This window comes from Salvelinus alpinus, chromosome 30 (assembly GCF_045679555.1).
Source record: "Salvelinus alpinus chromosome 30, SLU_Salpinus.1, whole genome shotgun sequence".
Classification (NCBI taxonomy): domain Eukaryota; kingdom Metazoa; phylum Chordata; class Actinopteri; order Salmoniformes; family Salmonidae; genus Salvelinus; species Salvelinus alpinus.
The window spans coordinates 33,092,087-33,114,394 of record NC_092115.1 but is presented as its reverse complement, the minus strand read 5'-3'; the positions used below and the strand labels follow the sequence as shown (position 1 = coordinate 33,114,394).

Here is a 22,308-nt window from a genome sequence, read left to right as displayed (position 1 = left end):
AACACCAAATGTTTTTGCTTATTTCTTTCTCTCAGCAATGGCTTTTTTCTGGCCACTCTTCTGTAAAGCCCAGCTCTGTGGAGTGTACGGCTTAAAGGGATCCTATGGACAGATACTCCAATATCCGCTGTGGAGCTTGGCAGCTCCTTTGGAGTTATCTTTGGTCTCTTTGTTGCCTCTGATTAATTCACTCCTTGCCTGGTCTGTGAGTTTTGGTGGGCGGCCCTCTCTTGGCAGGTTTGTTGTGGTGCCATATTCTTTCCATTTTTTAATAATGGATTTAATGGTGCTCCGTGGGATGTTCAAAGTTTCTGATATTTTTTTTATAACCCAACCCTGATCTGTACTTCTCCACAACTTTGTCCCTGACCTGTTTGGAGAGCTCCTTGGTCTTCATGGTGCCGCTTGCTTGGTGGTGTTGCAGACTCTGGGGCCTTTCAGAACAGGTGTATATATACTGAGATCATGTGACACTTAGATTGCACACAGGTGGATTTTATTTAACTAATTATGTGACTTCTGTAGGTAATTGGTTGCACCAGATCTTATTTAGAGGATTCATAGCAAAGGGGGTGAATACATATGCACGCACCACTTTTCCGTTTTACATTTTTTATACATTTTTTAAACAAGTAATTTTTTTCATTTCACTTCACCAATTTGGACTATTTTGTGTATGTCCATTACATGCAATCCAAATGAAAATCAATTTAAATGACAGGTTGTAATGCATTCAAAATAGGAAAAATATCAAGGGGGATGAATAGTTTTGAAAGGCACTGTATACTGTACTGTATGCAGATTAGAAATCCAGTGATACACTTAAGGGGATGTGACAGACATTGGCTGGAATTCAATCACCATGCATTTTAGTATTTCAGAAAATCTGTTTCACATGTTGAGAAATGCTGTTTCACATGTGTAATTCAATGTGTTATGGGTGGAGGGACATAGTTGACAGTACATATAGAAATAACCAGTTATGTGCACGGCACGAATGACCAGCTCACTCAGTATGTGACGACGAACCTGGCTGAGTGAGAAATGAATAAGCGGAGCTGCTGTTGCTGCTGTGAGGATTTCAAAATCAAGTGTCAACTCCCTCGTCCCAGCCGAGACATGCTGCTGTGCATAACAAATGCACTCGTGAAAGAGCATTGCAGAAAAATTCAATGATACCTGCCAGGGTTTCAAAAAAGTATAACTGCTTCCAATAGCAGCATTTTGAGTTTTACTGTTTTGCACTGTCATATGAAAGCGAAACCAGTGGTCAAGAAATTGATCAACTCTAGCCTTGCAAAGACGCAATGTGCGTAGAAATTGTGCAATATCCACACATTCTATGTCACAACTCTTTCCATTAAAATGAAACGCCATCGATAAAAGACATTACTGTGCAGCCGTCTTCATCGACCTGGCCAAGGCTTTCGACTCTGTCAATCACCATATTCTTATCGGCAGACTCAGTAGCCTCGGTTTTTCTAATGACTGCCTTGCCTGGTTCACCAACTACTTTGCAGACAGAGTTCAGTGTGTCAAATCGGAGGGCATGTTGTCCGGTCCTCTGGCAGTCTCTATGGGGGTACCACAGGGTTCAATTCTCGGGCCGACTCTTTTCTCTGTATACATCAATGATGTTGCTCTTGCTGCGGGCGATTCCCTGATCCACCTCTACGCAGACGACACCATTCTATATACTTCCGGCCCTTCCTTGGACACTGTGCTATCTAACCTCCAAACGAGCTTCAATGCCATACAACACTCCTTCCGTGGCCTCCAACTGCTCTTAAACGCTAGTAAAACCAAATGCATGCTTTTCAACCGTTCGCTGCCTGCACCCGCACGCCCGACTAGCATCACCACCCTGGACGGTTCCGACCTAGAATATGTGGACATCTATAAGTACCTAGGTGTCTGGCTAGACTGCAAACTCTCCTTCCAGACTCATATCAAACATCTCCAATCCAAAATCAAAGCAAGAATCGGCTTTCTATTCCGCAACAAAGCCTCCTTCACTCACGCCGCCAAACTTACCCTAGTAAAACTGACTATCCTACCGATCCTCGACTTCGGCGATGTCATCTACAAAATAGCTTCCAATACTCTACTCAGCAAACTGGATGCAGTTTATCACAGTGCCATTCGTTTTGTTACTAAAGCACCTTATACGACCCACCACTGCGACCTGTATGCCCTAGTCGGCTGGCCCTCGCTACATGTTCGTCGTCAGACCCACTGGCTCCAGGTCATCTACAAGGCTATGCTAGGTAAAGTGCCGCCTTATCTCAGTTCACTGGTCACGATGGCTACACCCACCCGCAACACGCGCTCCAGCAGGTGTATCTCACTGATCATCCCTAAAGCCAAAACCTCATTTGGACGCCTTTCCTTCCAGTTCTCTGCTGCCTGCGACTGGAACGAATTGCAAAAATCTCTGAAGTTGGAGACTTTTATCTCCCTCAACAACTTTAAAAATCTGCTATCCGAGCAGCTAACCGATCGCTGCAGCTGTACATAGTCCATCTGTAAACTACCCACCCAATTTACCTACCTCACCCCCCATACTGCTTTTATTTATTTACTTTTCTGCTCTTTTGCACACCAGTATCTCTTCTTGCACATGATCATCTGATGATTTATCACTCCAGTGTTAATCTGCTAAATTGTAATTATTCGATTTATTGCCTACCTCATGCCTTTTGCACACATTGTATATAGATTCTCTTTTTTTCTACCATGTTATTGACTTGTTTATTGTTTACTCCATGTGTAACTCTGTGTTGTCTGTTCACACTGCTATGCTTTATCTTGGCCAGGTCGCAGTTGCAAATGAGAACTTGTTCTCAACTAGCCTACCTGGTTAAATAAAGGTGAAATAAAAAATAAAATAAAATAAAAAGGACACATAGCACAGATCTCTTCTCTTTTTCATGTCACCTTTCAAACACAGACCCTGAGATTTGCTACTCAGCAGTTTCTAAATACAGTACCTCAGGCGTAAAAGTTGTTGACATACCTTTAAAACTTTACACATGATCTCGTACACAGTGTAGCTTTTCTCCGCCCTCGTCCAGTCCCATGTAGTCACCTGCAACATTACACATTAAATACCCTTTAGTCTTCTATTCAGATGGATCCCTTTGAAATCTTTTTGAAGTGTAATTACATTGGTCTGTTTCAGTTTCCTTCACTTTAATATTTTATATCCTACTTGCACACTCTGTGTTCCCATGTTCACACTTGTTACGGGTTTGTTTTTTCTCTCCACTTCGACGTTGGTTAGCATGTTAGCACGATAGCTGAGGTGCGCACTGATAGGAGTCACCTCGTTAGGCACCTGTGCTGCTGGCCCAGTGCATCAGGGGAAAGGAGATGTTGGGAGAGCTAAACCTCATGGCAGCTGAGGTAAGATTTCCAGCTCAACCACTTTAGTTAAGAAAGAAGCCTGAGTTTTGATGTTTCCCCTGTTTGTTTTGCTCTATATTCTCTTTACTCCCTATCCTAAGTTGGTGTGGGTTTTTCTTTCAGTGCACCGGTGTGGTGATGAGGTCATCCATTTTACAAATGTTTTTCTCCATGGTGTAAGGGCCTGAAAAGTGAGCTTGCAACAGTGACCCATATTCTCCATATTCTCACTGGCAAACTCACAGGTGCGGTATAGCTGCAATCTGTATTGAAAAGCGCTTATGTGCTCCAACAGATTTGTTTTCATGTTTGAGGTGTTGTCCTCCAAAAACCTCTCTCTCAGCAAGCTCAATGGACCTCTGACCAGTGGCGGTCAGTGCCGTTTAAGATGAGGGAGGACGATTATTATAAAGTTTTTCATGAGCTTGGCCTTATTTCTATTACAACATATTGGATGACTGTCATTCATAGTCCATTCACCCAGTTAAATGTAACAGCGATAGGTTTAGGCTACTACATGATTCTCTAATTTTCCCTATACCCATCATGAGGTTGCTACTACCTAGCCCCCCATACTGGTGGACCGCAGACCAGATCCAGACGCAGAACGGGGTCAATGCGGACAGCGGGTCCCCCCAAAAAACTAGTTCAGGCTTCGACCCCTGGTATCATATAAACACACATAAGACATGGAAGAATGCATAGAATTGCAGGATTTAAGCTTTAATTTAACAGCAAAAAAATCTCAACTACTCACTATATTTTATGCACCGCAGTGCTAACTAGCTGTAGCTTATGCTTTCAGTCCTAGATTCATTATCTGATCCTTTGATTGGGTGGACAGCATGCCAGTTCATGCTGAAACAGCTCTGGTATGTTGGAGGACGTCCTCCGGAAGTTGTCATAATTACTGTGTAAGTCTATGGAAGGGGGTGAGAACCATGAGCCTCCTAGGTTGTGTATTGAAGTCGATGTACACGGAGGAGGACGGAAGCTAGCTGCATTTTTATTTTTATGAAATTTAATGAGGAGGATGGTCCTCCCCTTCCTACTCTAAGGAGCCTCACTGCTTCTCACATAATGTCCAAACACTAGCTTGTTCGGACTGAAACCGAGAGACTCCTGAACAACCTCCTGTGCTGCAAATAGCACTACAGGCATCCCTTCATCCCAGTCTTTCTCGAACTCAAAGTAGTAAGCTCTCAACATAGACTGCAAAGTCTGATGAAATCTCTCAAGAGCGCCTTGTGACTGAGTGATAAGTGTAACGGATGTGAAATGGCTAGCTAGTTAGCGGGTACGCGCTACTAGCGTTTCAATCAGTTACGTCACTTGCTCTGAAACCTAGAAGTAATGTTGCACCTTGCTCTGCAAGGGCCGTGGCCTTTGTGGAGCGATGGGTAACGATGCTTCGTGGGCGACCGTTGTTGATGTGTGCAGAAGGTCCCTGGTTCGCGCCCGTGTCGGGGCGAGGGGACGGTTATACTGTTACATATGCACTAGAGGGGCAATGGGTAACACCCAACTTCTGTAGCACTTGCTGGAAGATCTTTGACATTACATTTTAACCTTAGTCAGACTGCACTATCTGCGGATATAAACGTTGAAAAGGATTTCACAAGGCCCTGAACAATACTGGGAGCCATGATGTTTCTCAGTGGAATGGCCTTGGGGAAACGAGTGGCAGCACACATGATGGTTAAGAGAAAATGGTTACTACTCTTTGCTTTGGGCAAAGGACCAACACAGTCCACCACAAAAGCCGGTATAGGCTACAAAGGTGCCACTGGCACAGTTTTGTTCGGTTTACCAGTCAGCTGGCAAATGCTACAGGATTTACAGTAAACCACAACATCATGTTTCAGACCAGGCCAGAAGAAGTTACGCAGGATATAATCACAAATCTTGTTCACCCCAAGATGGTCTACCATACTTCCATCGTGAGCCAACCTCTGTATCTCTTGTCAGAGTGTAACTGGAACGACAATTTGAGATACACTGGGCCTATCATTTGGACCAGAAGTGGCTTGAGAACGCCATTTCTTCATCAGAACACCATCTCTGTCAAAGTGACCCATGAGAACTTCATCAAACTCTTCCTCTGGACGTATCTCAACAAAAAGAGGGGAGAGGGAAGCATATTTTCTCTGTTCAGCAATTAGCTGCTTCCTAATTCAACTGTAGGGAACCTCTCTTCTTTCAGCGGTCCTACCAACTCGCTCACCTTTGGGGTTTTCAAAGGAGAGGTCAACTCAGGAGGTTTACTGAAATCAGGACCACACAAAGGTCTCAGACAGATTAAACATGGTGGGATCGCTGACATTCTCCTCAACACTATACTTGCTCTCTGCAATCTTCTTAAACATAGCACGTGTAACAGCAAAAACTGGGAACACTCTAGGGTATTTGTCTGATAACCCATCAAGTTCCTCTACTCTGCCCACAAAAAAACTGGATTTGGCACACTGGATTTGGCACTTTCCCTCAAGTCAGATTGCTGCCCAAAATGAATGAGGTAGGTTAGGCCTCACTCCAATGACCACAGGATTAGAAACAAGATCAGACTTGAGTTCAACAACATACAAAGAAACTTTGATGCAGCCCAGCTCCACGCCTTGAACTAACACACTGTCACGAGTTGCTGAAGTATCAGACAAAGGCAAAACACCCTCCAAACTGAAGGACTGGGCTGCCACAGTGTCTCGCAGTATTTAACGGCTGCTTAACATCATCACCACTCTGAAGAGACACAAACCCATCAGAAACAAAAGGTTCATACACAACTGATAAAAAGTCTGGCTGCACGCTTTTCTTCTTTTCTGTATTCTAACTCAAGTTCCCTTTTCTTGTACTCAAACTTACATTTCTGTTGCTCTAGTTTTGCATTTAGTTCTAACTCCCACAATGGCACGTCTTCAGGGTTTATTCTACCACCCGTATCACCCTTTTCATCAGCCTCTCTGAGAGTATTTCCTTCAGGACCAAAGCAGCATTGAGTAAATTTTCGACCACTACTTTTGGATGGACAGATAATACACTGATGTCATAATGCTTTGCAATGATGATCAGATTCGCCTTTGTACAGTTATATTGTATTTCCCAAGTTAGGTCTTTCACAGTCACTGGTTTTCTTTTTTTATTCAGACCCTTTGTATGAGACTCGAAATTGAGCTCAGGTGCATCCTGTTTCCATTGATCATCCTTGAGATGTTTCTACAACTTGATGGGAGTCCACCTGTTGTAAATTGAATTGATTGGACATGATTTGGAAAGGCACACGCCTGTCTATATAAGGTTGACAATGCATGTCGGAGCAAAAAACAAGGAATTGTCCGTAGAGCTCCGAGACAGGATTGCGTAGAGGGAGAGATCTGGAGAAGGGAACCAAAAAATGTCTGCAGCATTGAAGGTCCCCAAGAACACAGTGGTTTCCATCATTCTTAAATGAAAGAAGTTTGGAACAACCAAAACTCTTCATAGAACTGGCCGCCCAGTCAAACTGAGCAATCGGGGGAGAAGGGCCTTGGTCAGGGAGGTGACCAATAACCCGATGTTCACTCTGACAGAGCTCCAGAGGTCCTCTGTGGAGATGGGAGAACCTTCCAGAAGGACAACCATCTCTTCAGCACTCCACCAATCAGGCCTTTATGGTAGAGTAGCCAGACGGAAGCCACTCAGTAAAAGGCACATGACAGCTCGCTTGGAGTTTGCCAAAAGGCACCTAAAGGACTCAGACCATGATAAACAATATTCTTTGGTCTGATGAAACCAAGATTGAACTCTTTGGCCTGAATTCCAAGCATCACATCTGGAGCTAAACTGGCACCACCCCTACGGTGAAGCATGCTAGTGGCAGCATCATGCTGTGGGGATGTTTTTCAGTGACAGGGACTGGGAGAATAGTCAGGATCGATGGAAAGATGAACGGAGCAAAGTACAGAGAGATTCTTGATGAAATTCTGCTCCAGAGCGCTCAGGACCTCAGACTGGGGTGAAGGTTCACCTTCCAACAGGACAATGACCCTAAGCACACAGCCAACACAACATAGTAGTGGCTTCAGGACAAGTCTCTGAATGTCCTTGAGTGGTCCAGCAAGAGCCCGGACTTGAACTCGATTGAACATCTCTGGAGAGACCTGAAAATTGCTGTGCAGCGACGCTCCTCATCCAACCTGACAGAGTTTGAGAGGATCTGTAGAGAAGAATGGGAGAAACTCCCCAAATACAAGCTTGTACCGTCATACCGAAGAAGACTCAAGGCTGTAATTGCTGCCAAAGGTGCTTCAACAAAGTGCTGAGTAAAGAGTCTGAATACTTATGTAAATGTGATATTTCAGTTTTTTGCTTTGTCATTATGGGGTATTGTGTGTAGATTGATGAGGGGAAAAAAACTATTTCATCCATTTTAGAATAAAGCTGTAATGTAACAAATTGTGGAAAAAGTCAAGGGGTCTGAATACTTTCCGAATGCACTGTACATTATGATCAAATAGCCACACTATCCACTGTTAAAACTGTAACTTAAAGCAGGTACAGGCTGGAGGTTGCACAGAATTTTCACAACTTTCAAGTTTGCGCTCAGCCGACCTGAAATTCGCTCAATGCCCAAGAAAATGATAAGGAACGTTGCCCACTAGGTTTGCCTCCGAAAAGACAAACTAAACAACAACTTATTATAGGGAGCACAAACAGAATATGGAACAAAACAAAATTAGGGAAAACCCTAAACTCACTAATGTGGTTGAGCTAGAAATTGCACCTCAGCTGAAGTAAGGCGTAGCTGGAGGCTCCTCCGGGATAAACCTACATCTAACATCAATCTCGCTTTATATTTTAGTTTAATAGCAGCAAAACAATTGTCATAATAACTAATATTCTGAGTTGTGGATATAAACACAAGTACTGATATGGTTGGCATAACATAATAATACTGATGTGGTAATAATGATCAATCAAATGAAAAGCGATGGGCCACAGACGGTCATCAATCAGGTGTGGTATTATAATTGTCGTCCAGCTGTATACATGTATGGTTTAATAGAAAATAACAAAGGTGGAAAATGTGTGTAGGACTCATTATAGGCTGGACAACAATGTACACATTTTCAAAAACATTTGTCACATATTTTCAGAAACTAGTTTCGATACATTTATGTGGTAACCTTTTCTTTACAGCCTGGTATTTAGCAGGTACTGTAAGTACCAGAAAGTATCCATTGTTGACACATAGTTTCTTAATGAAATATCAGGTAAGTACCAGTGGTGGAAAAAATACCAATTGTCCTACTTGAGTAAAAGTAAAGATACCTTAATAAAAAATGACTCAAGTAAAAGAGAACGTCACTGAATAAAATACCACTTGAGTAAAAGTCTAAAAGTATTTTGTTTGAAATATACTTAAGTATCAAAAGTGCGGCAGGTAGCCTAGTGGTTAGAGAGTTGAGCCAATAACTGAAAAGTTGCTAGATCGAATCCCCGAGCTGACAAGGTAAAAATCTGTCATTCTGCCACTGAACAAGGCAGTTAACCCACTGTTCCTAGGCCATCATTATAAATAAGAATTTGTTCTTAACTGACTTGCCTAGTTAAATTAAGGTTTAATGTAAAAGTATAAATAATTTCAAACTTCTTATATTAAGCAAACCAGATGGCAAGATGTTCTTGTTTTTTAAATTTATGGATAGCCAAGGTCACACTCCAACACTCAGACATCATTTACAAACAAAGCAATTGTGTTTAGTGAGTTCGCCAGATCAGAGGACGTAGGGATGAACAGGGATGTTCTCTTGATAAGGGCCTGAATGGGACTATTTTCTTGTCCTGCTAAGCATCCAAAATATAACTTTTGGTACTTTTGGGTATCAGGGAAAATGTATGAAGTAACAAGTACATTATTTTCTTTTGGAATGTAGTGAAGTTGTCAAAAATATCAATAGTAAAGAACAGATACCTAAAAAAATGACTTAAGTAGTACTTTAAAGTATTTTTACTTAAGTACTTTACACCACTGGTAAGTACCAGCTTAAAACAGACTGTAAAATAAAGCGTTACTTTACGCCACTGGTAAGTAAGTACCAGCTTAAAACAGACTGTAAAATAAAGCGTTACTTTACGCCACTGGTAAGTACCAGCTTAAAACAGACTGTAAAATAAAGTGTTACCGTTGCTACTAAAGGGAATTTAGGATATAAAACGTACAGGAGGTGCTGAGAACTTGAAGAGTGAGGAACCCCTCAAGGCAAGGAACTGTGATGAATACATTCGGTCCTGAACAGAGTCCTGCTCCTTCTCATCTACCCAGCCCATGTAGATAATCTATCAGAGAGAGAGGGGGGGATATAGAGGGGAGAAAGAGAGAGAGAGGGAGAGAAAGAGAGAGAAGGAGTGGAAGAAATGGAAATGGAGAGGGAGAGGGAGAAAAACACTTTTTAGAGAAAATGGAAGGCAGCAGGCATCAAGTCTTTCTGCACTCATCTCAGTCAGGAGGATTGCAGCGAGCCACAGTGGAAATGTTTGCTTGCATTTCCCTCTCTCTATGGACATCTTGATGGATGAAAACACTGAGTGAAAGATTCAGGAGCAGCATGAGCAGTCGGTCTCTTCTAATGTACTTTAATTGCCATGACGATACGGGATGTTGAATGATTTCATGCTTTTGTCATTTTGGGGCTGTAGATGGATTAATTATAAAAACAGTTAATTCACTATCCATGTCTAGGCTGATGGAGGGATTGTTGCTGAAGTGAGGACCAAGGGAACTTGTGTTGTCCTCTCTTACTGATGATTTCTCTTTGCTTTGACTTTATGATGCAAATCGTTCTCCCTCCGTCTGCAATAGTTGCCACTGGCACTGCCAGTCAACCATGGCCTTTCTGTGGACTATTAAACCTGGTTGGAATGAATGAATGACATTTTATTTTCATGTCAAATCGCCAGTTGGCAACCGATACCTTACTGGATTAATTGACAAACATTACTTACGAAGTGATAATTCTTCCAGTGCCCTGTGCATTCAGGTTGGATTGACATTCAGAGAGCGTTCTAGTACATTAAACCGTGTAGAGTGGATGAAGCATCTTTTGGGCATAGTCTGTCATTTTTTTAAACCTTGGAACTGTGCTTTAAAAGAATCCATTGAATAAAAGACCATGTCATGACAATTTCATATCAATGGTGAGGATTTTTTTGTAAGGTATACATAGTAGTATTAGTAGCAGGGGTGAAAGTATATTTAATTTCTTACCGGTACGGAACACCCAAGTGTACCACAAAAATTACAGGGTAGCCTACTCTGGAGGATATGGCCGATGTTCTCCTCTGGTGCCAGTAAGATAGGCTACTGTTTGCTCAATTAAATTAATTTTGATAACTAAAAGACAGATTGGATCTCTTTATAGCAATAGCCATTTGCTTTCCAAACAGTTGTTCCGCAATTGTATTTTTAAATATTGCAATATTCCTGGCTGGGTCTCTCTGCTCTTCACTGAAGTGCACACTTGGCCAAATTGTGGGCCCTTCCAACTGTAGGCTATGCGATTTAAAACAATCAACAGCTCTTTTTTCTTTTTTTTAAGCGAATGATTCTCTGTGGCAAAATCATGCTTTCTGGTATAGTTGCCCATTTTGAATAATGTGATATTAATTTCTGTATAGAAAGGAGTAAGCTAATTAGGCTATACAATTTGGGCAATTTAATTTAAAGCTTAGCTTCCCCTAGCCTTATGGACACAACGCCTACTGTATGCCTTTTAACGTGGCTTAAACATAGCCAGTCACTTAACAAAGGCACTCATGTAAGCTACCCGTGCACATTCGTTCACTCACAAAATAATTACAGCATCCAAAACCCAACAATGCACTTTGCACTTGCAATTTGATGAATGGAAAGAGACATCTGTTACAAAACACCTATGTGTAGTGTAATGAAATTCTGAGATTGTCATTAGGCCTACACTTAGCCTGAATTGATGCATCATCCACTGTTGTCCACGTGCGCCTCGATCTCAGCAACTTATCTCCGCCTTGTCGCAAGCGTCTCAGCCACTCAATATGTAAGTGTTCTCCTTAAACCACAACGCAATTTGGAGTGTATACCACCCGTTTTCCAGTCAATTCACACATTGTTAGTGTGTCTGATATGCAGTAATGTTAACTAATAGGGTACTAGCCTATAGTTTTTTGGGGCAATTGTGATAGGCTCATGTTTTACTGGTAAGGTGTACCCCCACTATTTATTTTACTGGGCCGATGTAACGGACCATACTGCCTTACTACTACTAGTAGTAGGCCTAGTAGTAGTAGTAGTAGTAGTAGTAATAGCTTACCTGTTGATTAACTGGGAAGTTTCTGTTTATCTTCTTCACCTGTAAAATCAAACATTAAACTAATTGCAACATAATACACAAAGATTACATTTGGTAGCACTTGATTTTATAGTCCAGAGACTATTATTTATGTTGCGTATTTATTACTACGGAAATAATAAGTTATTACTCACTGGTTTGTGTCACTGAAACACCATTTGTTGGTTGTATAACATTTCATTAAGTATCATCATACCAGTATAATATGCTCCTCTTTGAGAAGCACACACACTCAGTCTAGCATGGGCCCACCAAAACCAAACGGCTAACTCTCTATTTACAACATTCTTATGTTATCCCCACAGACATAAAAGAACACTGTTGAAGTGAAACTACTTAATGTATTCAATGTATGTAAATTGCTAAATGGATAGAGTCATTTCAACAAGGACCTGAAGCTGTTCCAAAAAATTCTCTCCCTCTCCCTCTCCCTCTCCCTCTCGCTCCCTCTTTCTTTCTCTCCCTCTCCTTCTCCTTCTCCCCCTTGCTCCCTTTCTTTCTCTCTCTCTCTCTCTTTCTTTCTTTCTTTCTTTCTCGCTCTCGCCGTCTGTGAGAAGTAAAAGCTAGGGAGCTACAGAGAGAGAGAGAAATAGAGAGAGAAATAAAAACATTCTGTTAGATAACGGTATTAGCAGCTCTGACTGGGGTTCAAATACTATCTAAAATCTTTCCAATACTTTCAGTGTTTTCTCTAGCATACCTAGAGTGCCCATTTTGGGACTATTCTATTGGTCCTTTAAACCAGGCAAGCTCAATAAAGCACAGAAGTATTTGTAATGATGTCAAATAGTATTTGAACCCAAGTATCTCCTAATCCACGCCACGCTATCAATAGAACCCTCTCGCAGGAACAGAGAGAGCACCAAATTATACCTTGCCGGCCTCCCCACAAAGTCTTCCTATGGAGGAGGGTAGCTATTACATTTTTACAACATCTCATTTCCAAAATGGTACATTTCTACAGTGATCCAGGAGAGGAGCCAATGTTTATTTTTCAATGTTATGGAGAGATGCAGTACTAGACCTGTCCAGTGCCTTAGAAAGGCGTTGGAAGTCTGCCATAGATATGTCTCCTAACTATTCTGTTAGTGTTGCACACAATGAGCAGATCAGCCACTGTAAATAATTCTTCATTTCTCACTTACCAACCAAGCTTCCATTTTTAGAGAGACTGATATAATCATATCCAGGTGACAACCTCTTCCATGCATCTTGGTACAGTAAGAAGTGGGTGGGGAGCAAATTGGTGGCAGCCAGAAAACCCTCTGTTCCACACTGTACATTAGTGACAGTGACTCCTCAGTATTATGCTCAGTGTGACCCCTCACTTAGTCCACTCCACATTAGCCCATTCCCCATTAGCCCCCTAGAGGCTTTATTCTCCCTAACACTGCCCCTAGGCTACATTATAATTACATTTCTTAGAGGTTGCTAATACTATGCTAGGTGTTGAGATGCTCTTTACTACATTCCGAACCACACTCTCAGCAGTACTCCAACCATCCACCCAGGCCAGAATGAGGATTTTATCTGAGTGGGAGTTAGCATTAGCCAGTGTCAGGACTGTCCACAAGAATCCAAATAGATCAGATCAGGTTTGCAATGAATAACTTCAATCAGACCCCCTCTCACCTGCAGAGGGGGGAGGAAAGAACTAATGGTGACTGACAACTCATGTCTTGTTGTAAATCAAGGGGAGAAGATGCAGGTATCCCTCTCCAAATTCACCAAAAGAATGTGCTTTGTCTCAACAGACCTTTTTCCTGCTGAAACTCTAACACGTTCAAAAGCAACTACTGAAACAATATTTCTAACATAGAACGTGGGGAATGGTCAGAGGTGATCTATAGAAAACTAATGTAATTTTATTTGTTATTTTGTGATGTCATTAAAAATGTTAAAAATGAAATACTGTAACTTAGAAAGTATATAAACTACATGTACGAAGTTTCCATACTATGCGTTGTGCATGTAATATGAACAATTGTGAAAGTGTTTTGTTAAGAAAGGGATGTGATTTGAGATATATGTTTGTTATAACTGTGCAGAGTAAGTAGTCACCGCCCCTGAGTGAGTTCAGAGAGCGTGTCAGCCTGATGGAACTGTCCATTTCGAACAACATGTATAACATGATGGGTTAAGAAATTGACATACTAGACCACAAAAGTGTCAAACTGCAGCTGCACGTTTTAAGTGGTTTGAACAGTGAATCTCAATACGAGGTAGAGACGATAAACTCACCTCACGGACAATCACTGGTACGGCTGATTAGCTGTCCCAAGTAAAGTATCTTCAAAAGCTAATTTAAGTGGGGCCATTCTACTACTCTGCTCAAACCATCGTATTACGCGACTCTCATCACACCACTTGGAACCATCGACACGGCTGGCTAGCCTATCTTCAAAGAAGCATCTTCGAGAGCGAATGGAAAGAAAATAAACTCTGTAGTTTTGTACTTCCTCGCCTGATCTTTACCAGGTCCACTTACTCATTAAACAGTAATGGACGACATGGTATTAATTTGGAAAAATCTACTTTGGTGCTCAGAGATAGCAACACTAAAAAATAAAACCTCTAATTTGCTTTCTGTCAGTTGGATACAAAGTGAGGACGGTCCAACCACGAAGATACAGAGCTGAGTGGTACACACACTTTCCTGACCCTGTTTGTTGAGCACTATCCATCTGGAAGTAAAACAAAGCACTAACTTGTTCCCCACACACCCAGCGAGAGAAAGCTTTTTCCAAGATGTTCAAACAGAGAAATGGAGCATAGGACACAGTTGCCATCTCCGGAGTTCTTTTTAATTTGCTTGCCACCTCTCGGCATTATTATTATTGCATAATGCATCATTCTGAATTATAGATGATACAAATGCCTAGTTAGCTTGGGGTTATAAGTGTATGCCGTAGCTGTCTCCAAGAGCCAACTCTGATATTGTGACCTACGGCTCTAAAAATAAGTGGATGTTTCATAGCATGAAAAGACATTCATATATAGAGTATGTGACTTATATGATACATCTGACACATTTATTGATACAGTTAGCTGTTTTTCCCCAATTACAATCTTATCTCATTGCTGCAACTCCCCAACACGCTCGGGAGAAGTGAAGGTCGAGTCATGCATCCTTTGAAACATGACCACTAAATCACTTTTACAGCCACATGCAACCTATATTACTGTAGTAATACAGTGCTCTATTGTATTTTTCAAAACCAAACCTGTGGATATTGAAGGCTATGGAAAATCTACCTATCTTACTCATGTTTTTGCCTTCAGTTTGATTATACTCACATTGTGCTTGGTGAGAGCTGATATGTTAGTTGCGATTGCTTGGAGCCAATCTAGGCAGTCTTCAGCAGCGGGGCACGTGATAACCCCGCTGCAAACCCCATCCACAGCTATGACGTGAAATGCATTTTTCCTATAGAAATCAGAATCAGACAATGTAGTATTTAGCACTGGTTGGAACAAATTCAATGTGATATTGACATCAATATCAATATGAGCGAGGTATATCCCAATATCGTTTTTTATCTGTCCGTATATTATGATGACCCATGAACTCACAATTCTATTACTGTACATTCAAGAGAAATAAGTAACAGTCAAGCAAGCTTTGCAGCAAAACTGCCAGTGACTGACTTCTTCATTTGAATCATCTCAAGGTATTTACAGGAGACAAGTCATTTTAACACAAAGTCACCAAAGTCCCTTACCAGGGGACCCCTCTCAAATAGCAGAGGCACCGGGGTCACTGAACCTTCAGCAGCAGTGACAGTGTGCCAGAAAATGGCCCATGACTGCATTTTGACAACGAGCGGTCTCCGGTCCCCCTGCTGCAGCACAGCACTCAGCTTACTGTACCTGCAGACGTCAGAGCCGGGGACGTGCTGTGACAGACGAGAGTGGAGGAGAGGAATAAGGCGCAGGTCCACCCATCTCTTCTCCCATCGGAGCCCAGGGGACGTGGGCCAAGATGAGCAGGACAGTGTGTCCTGCAGGAGTTTATACACACAGAGAATGGAACAACTCATCGTTTGGCACTTCATATAGTATCTCCCATGGCACACTAAGATGTCAACAGCCCAGGCCTGTTCATGATTCATACGGGTAGACGTAGCTGCAGCAGAGGCTGTATAAGTACAAGCCATTGTGGAACTACTGAATAATGTGTTTTTTTCCTCTGGCCCAGAGAAAGAGTGAGAAAGAGTTAGAGCACCCGGACTGTCACCGTCTGCCTGTGAATACCACTATGGAATAACAGCCTACTGGCCATGTTTCAGGAGTTGCAGAGAGAAGAGATATGGCTGAAAGTTATATAGAAATGAGAATGTTGAACTGTACCGTGTTGTTAGGATGGTAGTTCAAGTGTAAGCCACTGTCGCATAGAGGGGAGGACGTTCCACTGCTCTGATCACTTGGAACACCTGGGAGTAGAATGACATTCAGAAGTTATTTAAAAAAAAGTCATATTATCGCTTCTTCAGCCTTGGTACAATATTCACTGGAACTTTTCCATCTTGCTTTATTTCAGGTAATAACAATATTCAAAACAACTTTTATTTCCAGCTCTATGTGTAGATGGAGAAGGTTATTTCTCTAATCTTGTTCTTATTTCCTCTCATCATATCCTTGGTGAAAATAACACAATTTCAGCTCTGATATTTCTCTGGAGCTTTCTAAGATACGCGCGCGTACATGTGCAGTCTTCACAGAGGGGCAGTTTCAGAAAAGCTGGTGTCTTCTTCAAGAAAGAAACAGTCAGAGTGACATCCTCTCCGGCATTTCGCAAAACCTGCACCTGGAAAGGAAAATTAGGAGAATTGTCAATACTGCCATTGGACTTCTAAGTCTTAAACTCATTTCAACCACGTACTTGGATGATGGATGTAGTGCAAATTCCCTTCTTAGAACAAGTAGATTAGATATTGGCTGAAAACCTGGGAGATTTATGCGGCCTCACGCATTTTGGGAGGTTGAAACATACAAATTGGAAAAAGGTGTAAAACAGATCTTACGGGTCCCACAGATAAGGTCGAATAAGTGAAACTAGATAAGGTGGCGTTGCAAGTGTTGCAGCTTCAGTGAAATATGAGACATTAAGTTGTCAGCTTCTTACCACTTCCTCGTGGCGATAGCTTCGAACATTTATTCCATTTATCTAAAAACAAACAGTCTTATGGTTAGTAACAATGATATCAGATCCATTAAACTGATGATAAGCATAATATGCTTTATTTTACATCATTGAAGTGTGTTTGAAAACGTGGTCCTTGATTCGTAAAACAGCAATCAAGTGCGTTATATATTTCTGTCGTCCGTGCTCAAAAATAGCATTGCTGCAAAACAATGAACGCTGACAGTGACAGTTGCAACGAAGATCTCGATTGCAATTGTACACTACGTTCTTCCTGGCCATGCCAACACATAGCTCAGTGCACTCATATACCGCATAGTGATCCATCAGCAGAGTTTGAAGGGGTTGGAATTCAACCAGACCTGTAGTACAAACACTGAACGACACCAGGCAGAAGAAACTGTCACAATACTCATCATCATCGCTTACCTGGAGGATTCCATCTCCGATAAACAGCAACCCAGACAGTTCAGCTGCAGACAATATATTATATATTATGTTTGGGTGAAGAAATAATAATTCGTAAGGCATAATGAAATGGATACAAAGAACTAAAAAAGAGCTTACCTTTTTGCTCTTTTGATATTTTTGATATCACAACAGGGATTTTGTGTTCTGCGCCTCCCTAGGGGGGTGATTACATAGTTATGTAGTTTGTTGCACAAACAAATAGCGGAAAAGAAAGAAACAGAGGAAAAAAGAGAGAAACTATTGTGTCTTCCCGCATAGTCTCCTCCAATAGTCTCCTCCAATAGTCTCCTCCAATAGGCTACTCCAATAGGCTACTCCAATAGTCTCCTCCAATAGGCTACTCCAATAGGCTACTCCAATAGTCTACTCCAATAGTCTACTCCAATAGGCTACTCCAATAGTCTACTCCAATAGTCTCCTCCAATAGGCTACTCCAATGGTCTACTCCAATAGACTCCTCCAATAGGCTACTCCAATAGGCTACTCCAATAGTCTACTCCAATAGTCTCCTCCAATAGTTTACTCCAATAGCCTACTCCAATAGTCTCCTCCAATAGGCTACTCCAATAGTCTACTCCAATAGTCTCCTCCAATAGGCTACTCCAATAGGCTACTCCAATAGTCTACTCCAATAGGCTACTCCAATAGGCTACTCCAATAGGCTACTCCAATAGGCTACTCCAATAGTCTACTCCAATAGTCTCCTCCAATAGGCTACTCCAATAGTCTACTCCAAAAGGCTACTCCAATAGTCTCCTCCAATAGGCTACTCCAATAGGCTACTCCAATAGTCTACTCCAATAGGCTACTCCAATAGTCTACTCCAATAGGCTACTCCAATAGTCTATTCCAATAGGCTACTCTAATAGGCTACTCCAATAGGCTACTCCAATAGTCTATTCCAATAGGCTACTCCAATAGGCTACTCCAATAGTCTACTGTTGATATGAATCAATTGTGGTTGTAAAAGATCAATTGCATTAGGTGAAAGTAAATTAAAAGATAGAATAGGGAGAAAACAACTAATCAATGGCAGAAAACAACTAATCAATGGCAATCTAAATTACCTTGATGCTCAAGCCAAAACCTCCAATCGTCTGTCTTCTGATTGTTACAGTTCTCTCCTGCAAGGAATCAGATAGATTAAAGAGACCGTGTTTATTATGGAGATACTTAGAGTTTTATTTTACTTTACTTAGAGTTTAAGTTTTACCGTAGATGCAAATGAAAGAATAACAGAGCTGACTGATATAGAAGGAAAGTAATAACGGAAAGGTCCCTTTTAAATGGTGCTTGATATGAGACATGGGTGTCTCTCCTGTTTCTGTGCATACAGTACGTATCACTACACACTTATTACACACTTAATGTAAGTACATCAAATTACTGTAAGGGCCAGAGCATGTTTGAGTACAACCAGGTACAGGGTGTGTATGCTGGACCAAGGAGGTTGAGACATGCTTAGGCATGGACCAATGAGGTTGAGTATCTGGCTCGTCCTGTTTATTGTATGATCTCATCAGTCATGCTCACACCTCACTCTCATGGTTCCAAATATACAGTAATTCTTGCATGACATGACATGTTCTTCTTGTAATTGAAACACCCTTTAATATGAATATTGATTTATGGTTTTACAATTGACTGAAGTATCTCTTCCATGCGCATATGGTCATTCAGTCAGTACATTGTCAATATCTTTATATTGTTACCCCAGATATAGTGTGTGTGTGTGTGTGTGTGTGTGTGTGTGTGTGTGTGTGTGTGTGTGTGTGTGTGTGTGTGTGTGTGTGTGTGTGTGTGTGTGTGTGTGTGTGTGTGTGTGTGTGTGTGTGTGTGTGTGTGTGTGTCACCATCTACAGAGGGTATGGGCAACTTTGATAGGGGTGGGGGCCACAAAAAAATCTGAACTCATCATGAGGGGCTGCAGAGCCTCACAGGTCTGCGTATCCACATCCATACCCACACATGCAGTCAATGCCGGCCCTAGCCTTTTGGAGTGTCTGTAAAAGAGCCGTATGATGTCAATGCGTGGTATTTTATGTGACAGGCACAGCAGGTTACTTACACTCGAATAAAATGGTTCTCCTGACACGCAGATGACATCTTGCTCTTGAATTGTCAGAATGTCTTTAGCCAAGTGCAGTCGAATATTGAAAGGCTCCTCATTACCATCTTGCAGCAGATAAACCCCAGTCTTCGTCTGCAAAGTAAATCAGTGGAAAAATTATTTCTCATTATTCTATGTCCGAATTAACTGGCCATGAAATGAAATGAAATAAATGTCATCGAATTGGAAAGACATTGGAAAGACATTGTAGAGACTTTTGGCAGAGTAACACAGAGAATGCCCTATGGACATTTTACAATGGGTTAGGAAAAGATCTATCATAATTCATGATCAATTCAGGGAAATCTTTTTTTACTCACTAATGTTCTGCATACATCTTCCATATTATGTTGCAATTCCGTTAAAAGAAGACAGGATAAATATAGACTCACTGATTAAGGTTAGTGTTGAACTTTATTTTAGGCCTGGATTCAGTTTCACTAATTAGTGTAAATTGCATAAATGTTTTATGCACTGTTCTATAACATTAATCTCAGCTAAATATATTGTCGTCTAGGCCCTGAAAATTAAACCAGGTAACTGCAATGATATGCCTCTTAATAACAGACAAAGGAAACAATTAGTTACAATCGTCTAATTTAATAAAGCTCCAATGAAATAATTCAGCATCATTTCGTCTATCCATCTAAGATTCTAGAATAATGCTCAGTCACCAGATATGCATTTCTCAGTGTTGCGCAAAAGAAATGGATGAGAGAAATCATCATCATATCCCGTGATCCATTTTAAACATGATGATCTGCATACATTTGTATTCTGCATAGCCAATTCCCCACCAGCTATTTGGAATGCCTGTCCTGTCCTTGAGACTATGGTTAAGTCTAAATATCTAAATAACAGAAGCACCTTCACCTGACATGATTACTAATGTAAAGACAAGTGGGCCAATGTGACTGAGCATCCTTGACAACACACGCAGTAGTGTCACCGAAGGACACATTAGTCACCAGTTTGCATTAGTCACATTAGTCACCAGTATTTTTAGTCAGAAATGGCAGCTCGATTACAGGTAAGGCATCTCAAATAATGATATTTACATGTACTGTATCTAGCTCTGTGTAAAGAAATCATGGCAGCTCAACTGCAGGTATGGCAACTCATAGAATGACATTTACTTGTGCTGTACACAGCCTGTGTGAGTATTATTAATATCAACAGCAGCATTTCAATGTGAACGTGTTTTTACAGTGTGTTGCCTTGGACACCATATCCACAACTAGTTCAAACTCACAATTAAAATACACAGAGGCATTTATGGTGTGTATGTCTCACTCACACGTAAGAGAGAGAGAGAGAGAGAGAGAGAGAGAGAGAGAGAGAGAGAGAGAGAGAGAGAGAGAGAGAGAGAGAGAGAGAGAGAGAGAGAGAGAGAGAGAGAGAGAGAGAGAGAGAGAGAGAGAGAGAGAGAGAGAGAGAGAGAGAGAGAGAGAGCGAGAGAGAGAGAGAGAGAGAGAGAGAGAGAGAGAGAGAGAGAGAGAGAGAGAGAGAGAGAGAGAGAGAGAGAGAGAGAGAGAGAGAGAGAGAGAGAGAGAGAGAGAGAGAGAGAGAGAGAGAGAGAGAGAGCTTCTTCTACTTTCCCCAATGCACAAGTGGTTATATCCACACAGCAGGTAAACTCAAGTATTTCCTGTGACTGTGCCTCAAAACCAAATGTTTACCTGGCCCACCACTCCACCATGGACTTGAACAGCCTTCATGATCAGGTCCACCTATACAAGGCAGCATTGCCCACCTTCGCCTGGACCCTAAAGGACCCTCCCCCCCGGACCTACACATAGAGGACCCAGGCCGAGAGGACCTACATCCAGACCACACCACCACCCCAACCAATCAACACCATCCCCCCCCAAGTCAACCATGCCCACACCCATTTAGGCCCCCTCAGATCAGACCTATGCCCCTCCTGCCCACCCAATGCACCCCACCCCCGCAAAGAGGACCTCAACACGGAAGTCACACATTCGCCCAGACTGTGAGCAGGCAAACAGGCCCAAACCCCACTCTTACACTAGCCCAAGCTAAAGTCTTTGGAAGTCAAGTTAATAAACAGATCACTGACCATTTCGAATCCCACCGTAACTTCTCCGCTGTGCAATCCGGTTTCCGAGCTGGTCATGGGTGCACCTCAGCCATGCTCAAGGCACCGCCATCGATAAAAGACAGTACTGTGCAGCCGTCTTCATCGACCTGGCCAAGGCTTTCGACTCTGTCAATCACCGTATTCTTATCGGCAGACTCAACAGTCTTGGTTTCTCGAATGACTGCCTCGCCTGGTTCACCAACTACTTCGCAGACAGAGTTCAGTGTGTCAAATCGGAGGGCCTGTTGTCCGGACCTCTGGCAGTCTCTATGGGGGTACCACAGGGTTCAATTCTCGGGCCGACTCTTTTCTCTGTATATATCAACGATGTCGCTCTTGCTGCGGGTGATTCCCTGATCCACCTCTACGCAGACGACGCCATTCTGTATACATCTGGCCCTTTTTTGGACACTGTGTTAACTAACCTCCAAACGAGCTTCAACACTCCTTCCGTGGCCTCCAACTGCTCTTAAACACTAGCAAAACCAAATGCATGCTTTTCAACCGTTTGCTGCCTGCACCTGCCTGCCCGACTAGCATCACTACTCTGGACGGTTCTGACCTAGAATACGTAGACAACTACAAATACCTAGGTGTCTGGCTAGAGCGTAAACTCTCCTTCCAGACTCATATAAAACATCCCCAATCCAAAATCAAATCTAGAATCCGCTTTCTATTTCGCAACAAAGCCTCCTTCACTCACGCCGCCAAACTT

General features: G+C 42.0%; 1 protein-coding gene across 1 annotated transcript in view; it reads right to left on the bottom strand.

The window, feature by feature from the left end:
- The window catches only part of LOC139559947 (gamma-1-syntrophin-like), a 63,620-nt gene that overhangs the window by 4,965 nt on the left and 36,347 nt on the right, over nucleotides 1-22,308 (bottom strand). Inside the window, exons 4-15 of the mRNA XM_071376425.1 lie at nucleotides 19,451-19,585; nucleotides 18,450-18,506; nucleotides 17,479-17,536; nucleotides 17,341-17,384; nucleotides 16,894-16,935; nucleotides 16,473-16,575; nucleotides 16,119-16,201; nucleotides 15,639-15,769; nucleotides 15,066-15,195; nucleotides 11,730-11,768; nucleotides 9,604-9,720; nucleotides 3,017-3,088 (exon numbers count right to left, since the gene is read on the bottom strand). Of these exons, the coding sequence (XP_071232526.1) occupies nucleotides 3,017-3,088; nucleotides 9,604-9,720; nucleotides 11,730-11,768; nucleotides 15,066-15,195; nucleotides 15,639-15,769; nucleotides 16,119-16,201; nucleotides 16,473-16,575; nucleotides 16,894-16,935; nucleotides 17,341-17,384; nucleotides 17,479-17,536; nucleotides 18,450-18,506; nucleotides 19,451-19,585 (1,011 nt within the window). The remainder of the gene's footprint in view (nucleotides 1-3,016; nucleotides 3,089-9,603; nucleotides 9,721-11,729; nucleotides 11,769-15,065; nucleotides 15,196-15,638; nucleotides 15,770-16,118; nucleotides 16,202-16,472; nucleotides 16,576-16,893; nucleotides 16,936-17,340; nucleotides 17,385-17,478; nucleotides 17,537-18,449; nucleotides 18,507-19,450; nucleotides 19,586-22,308) is intronic.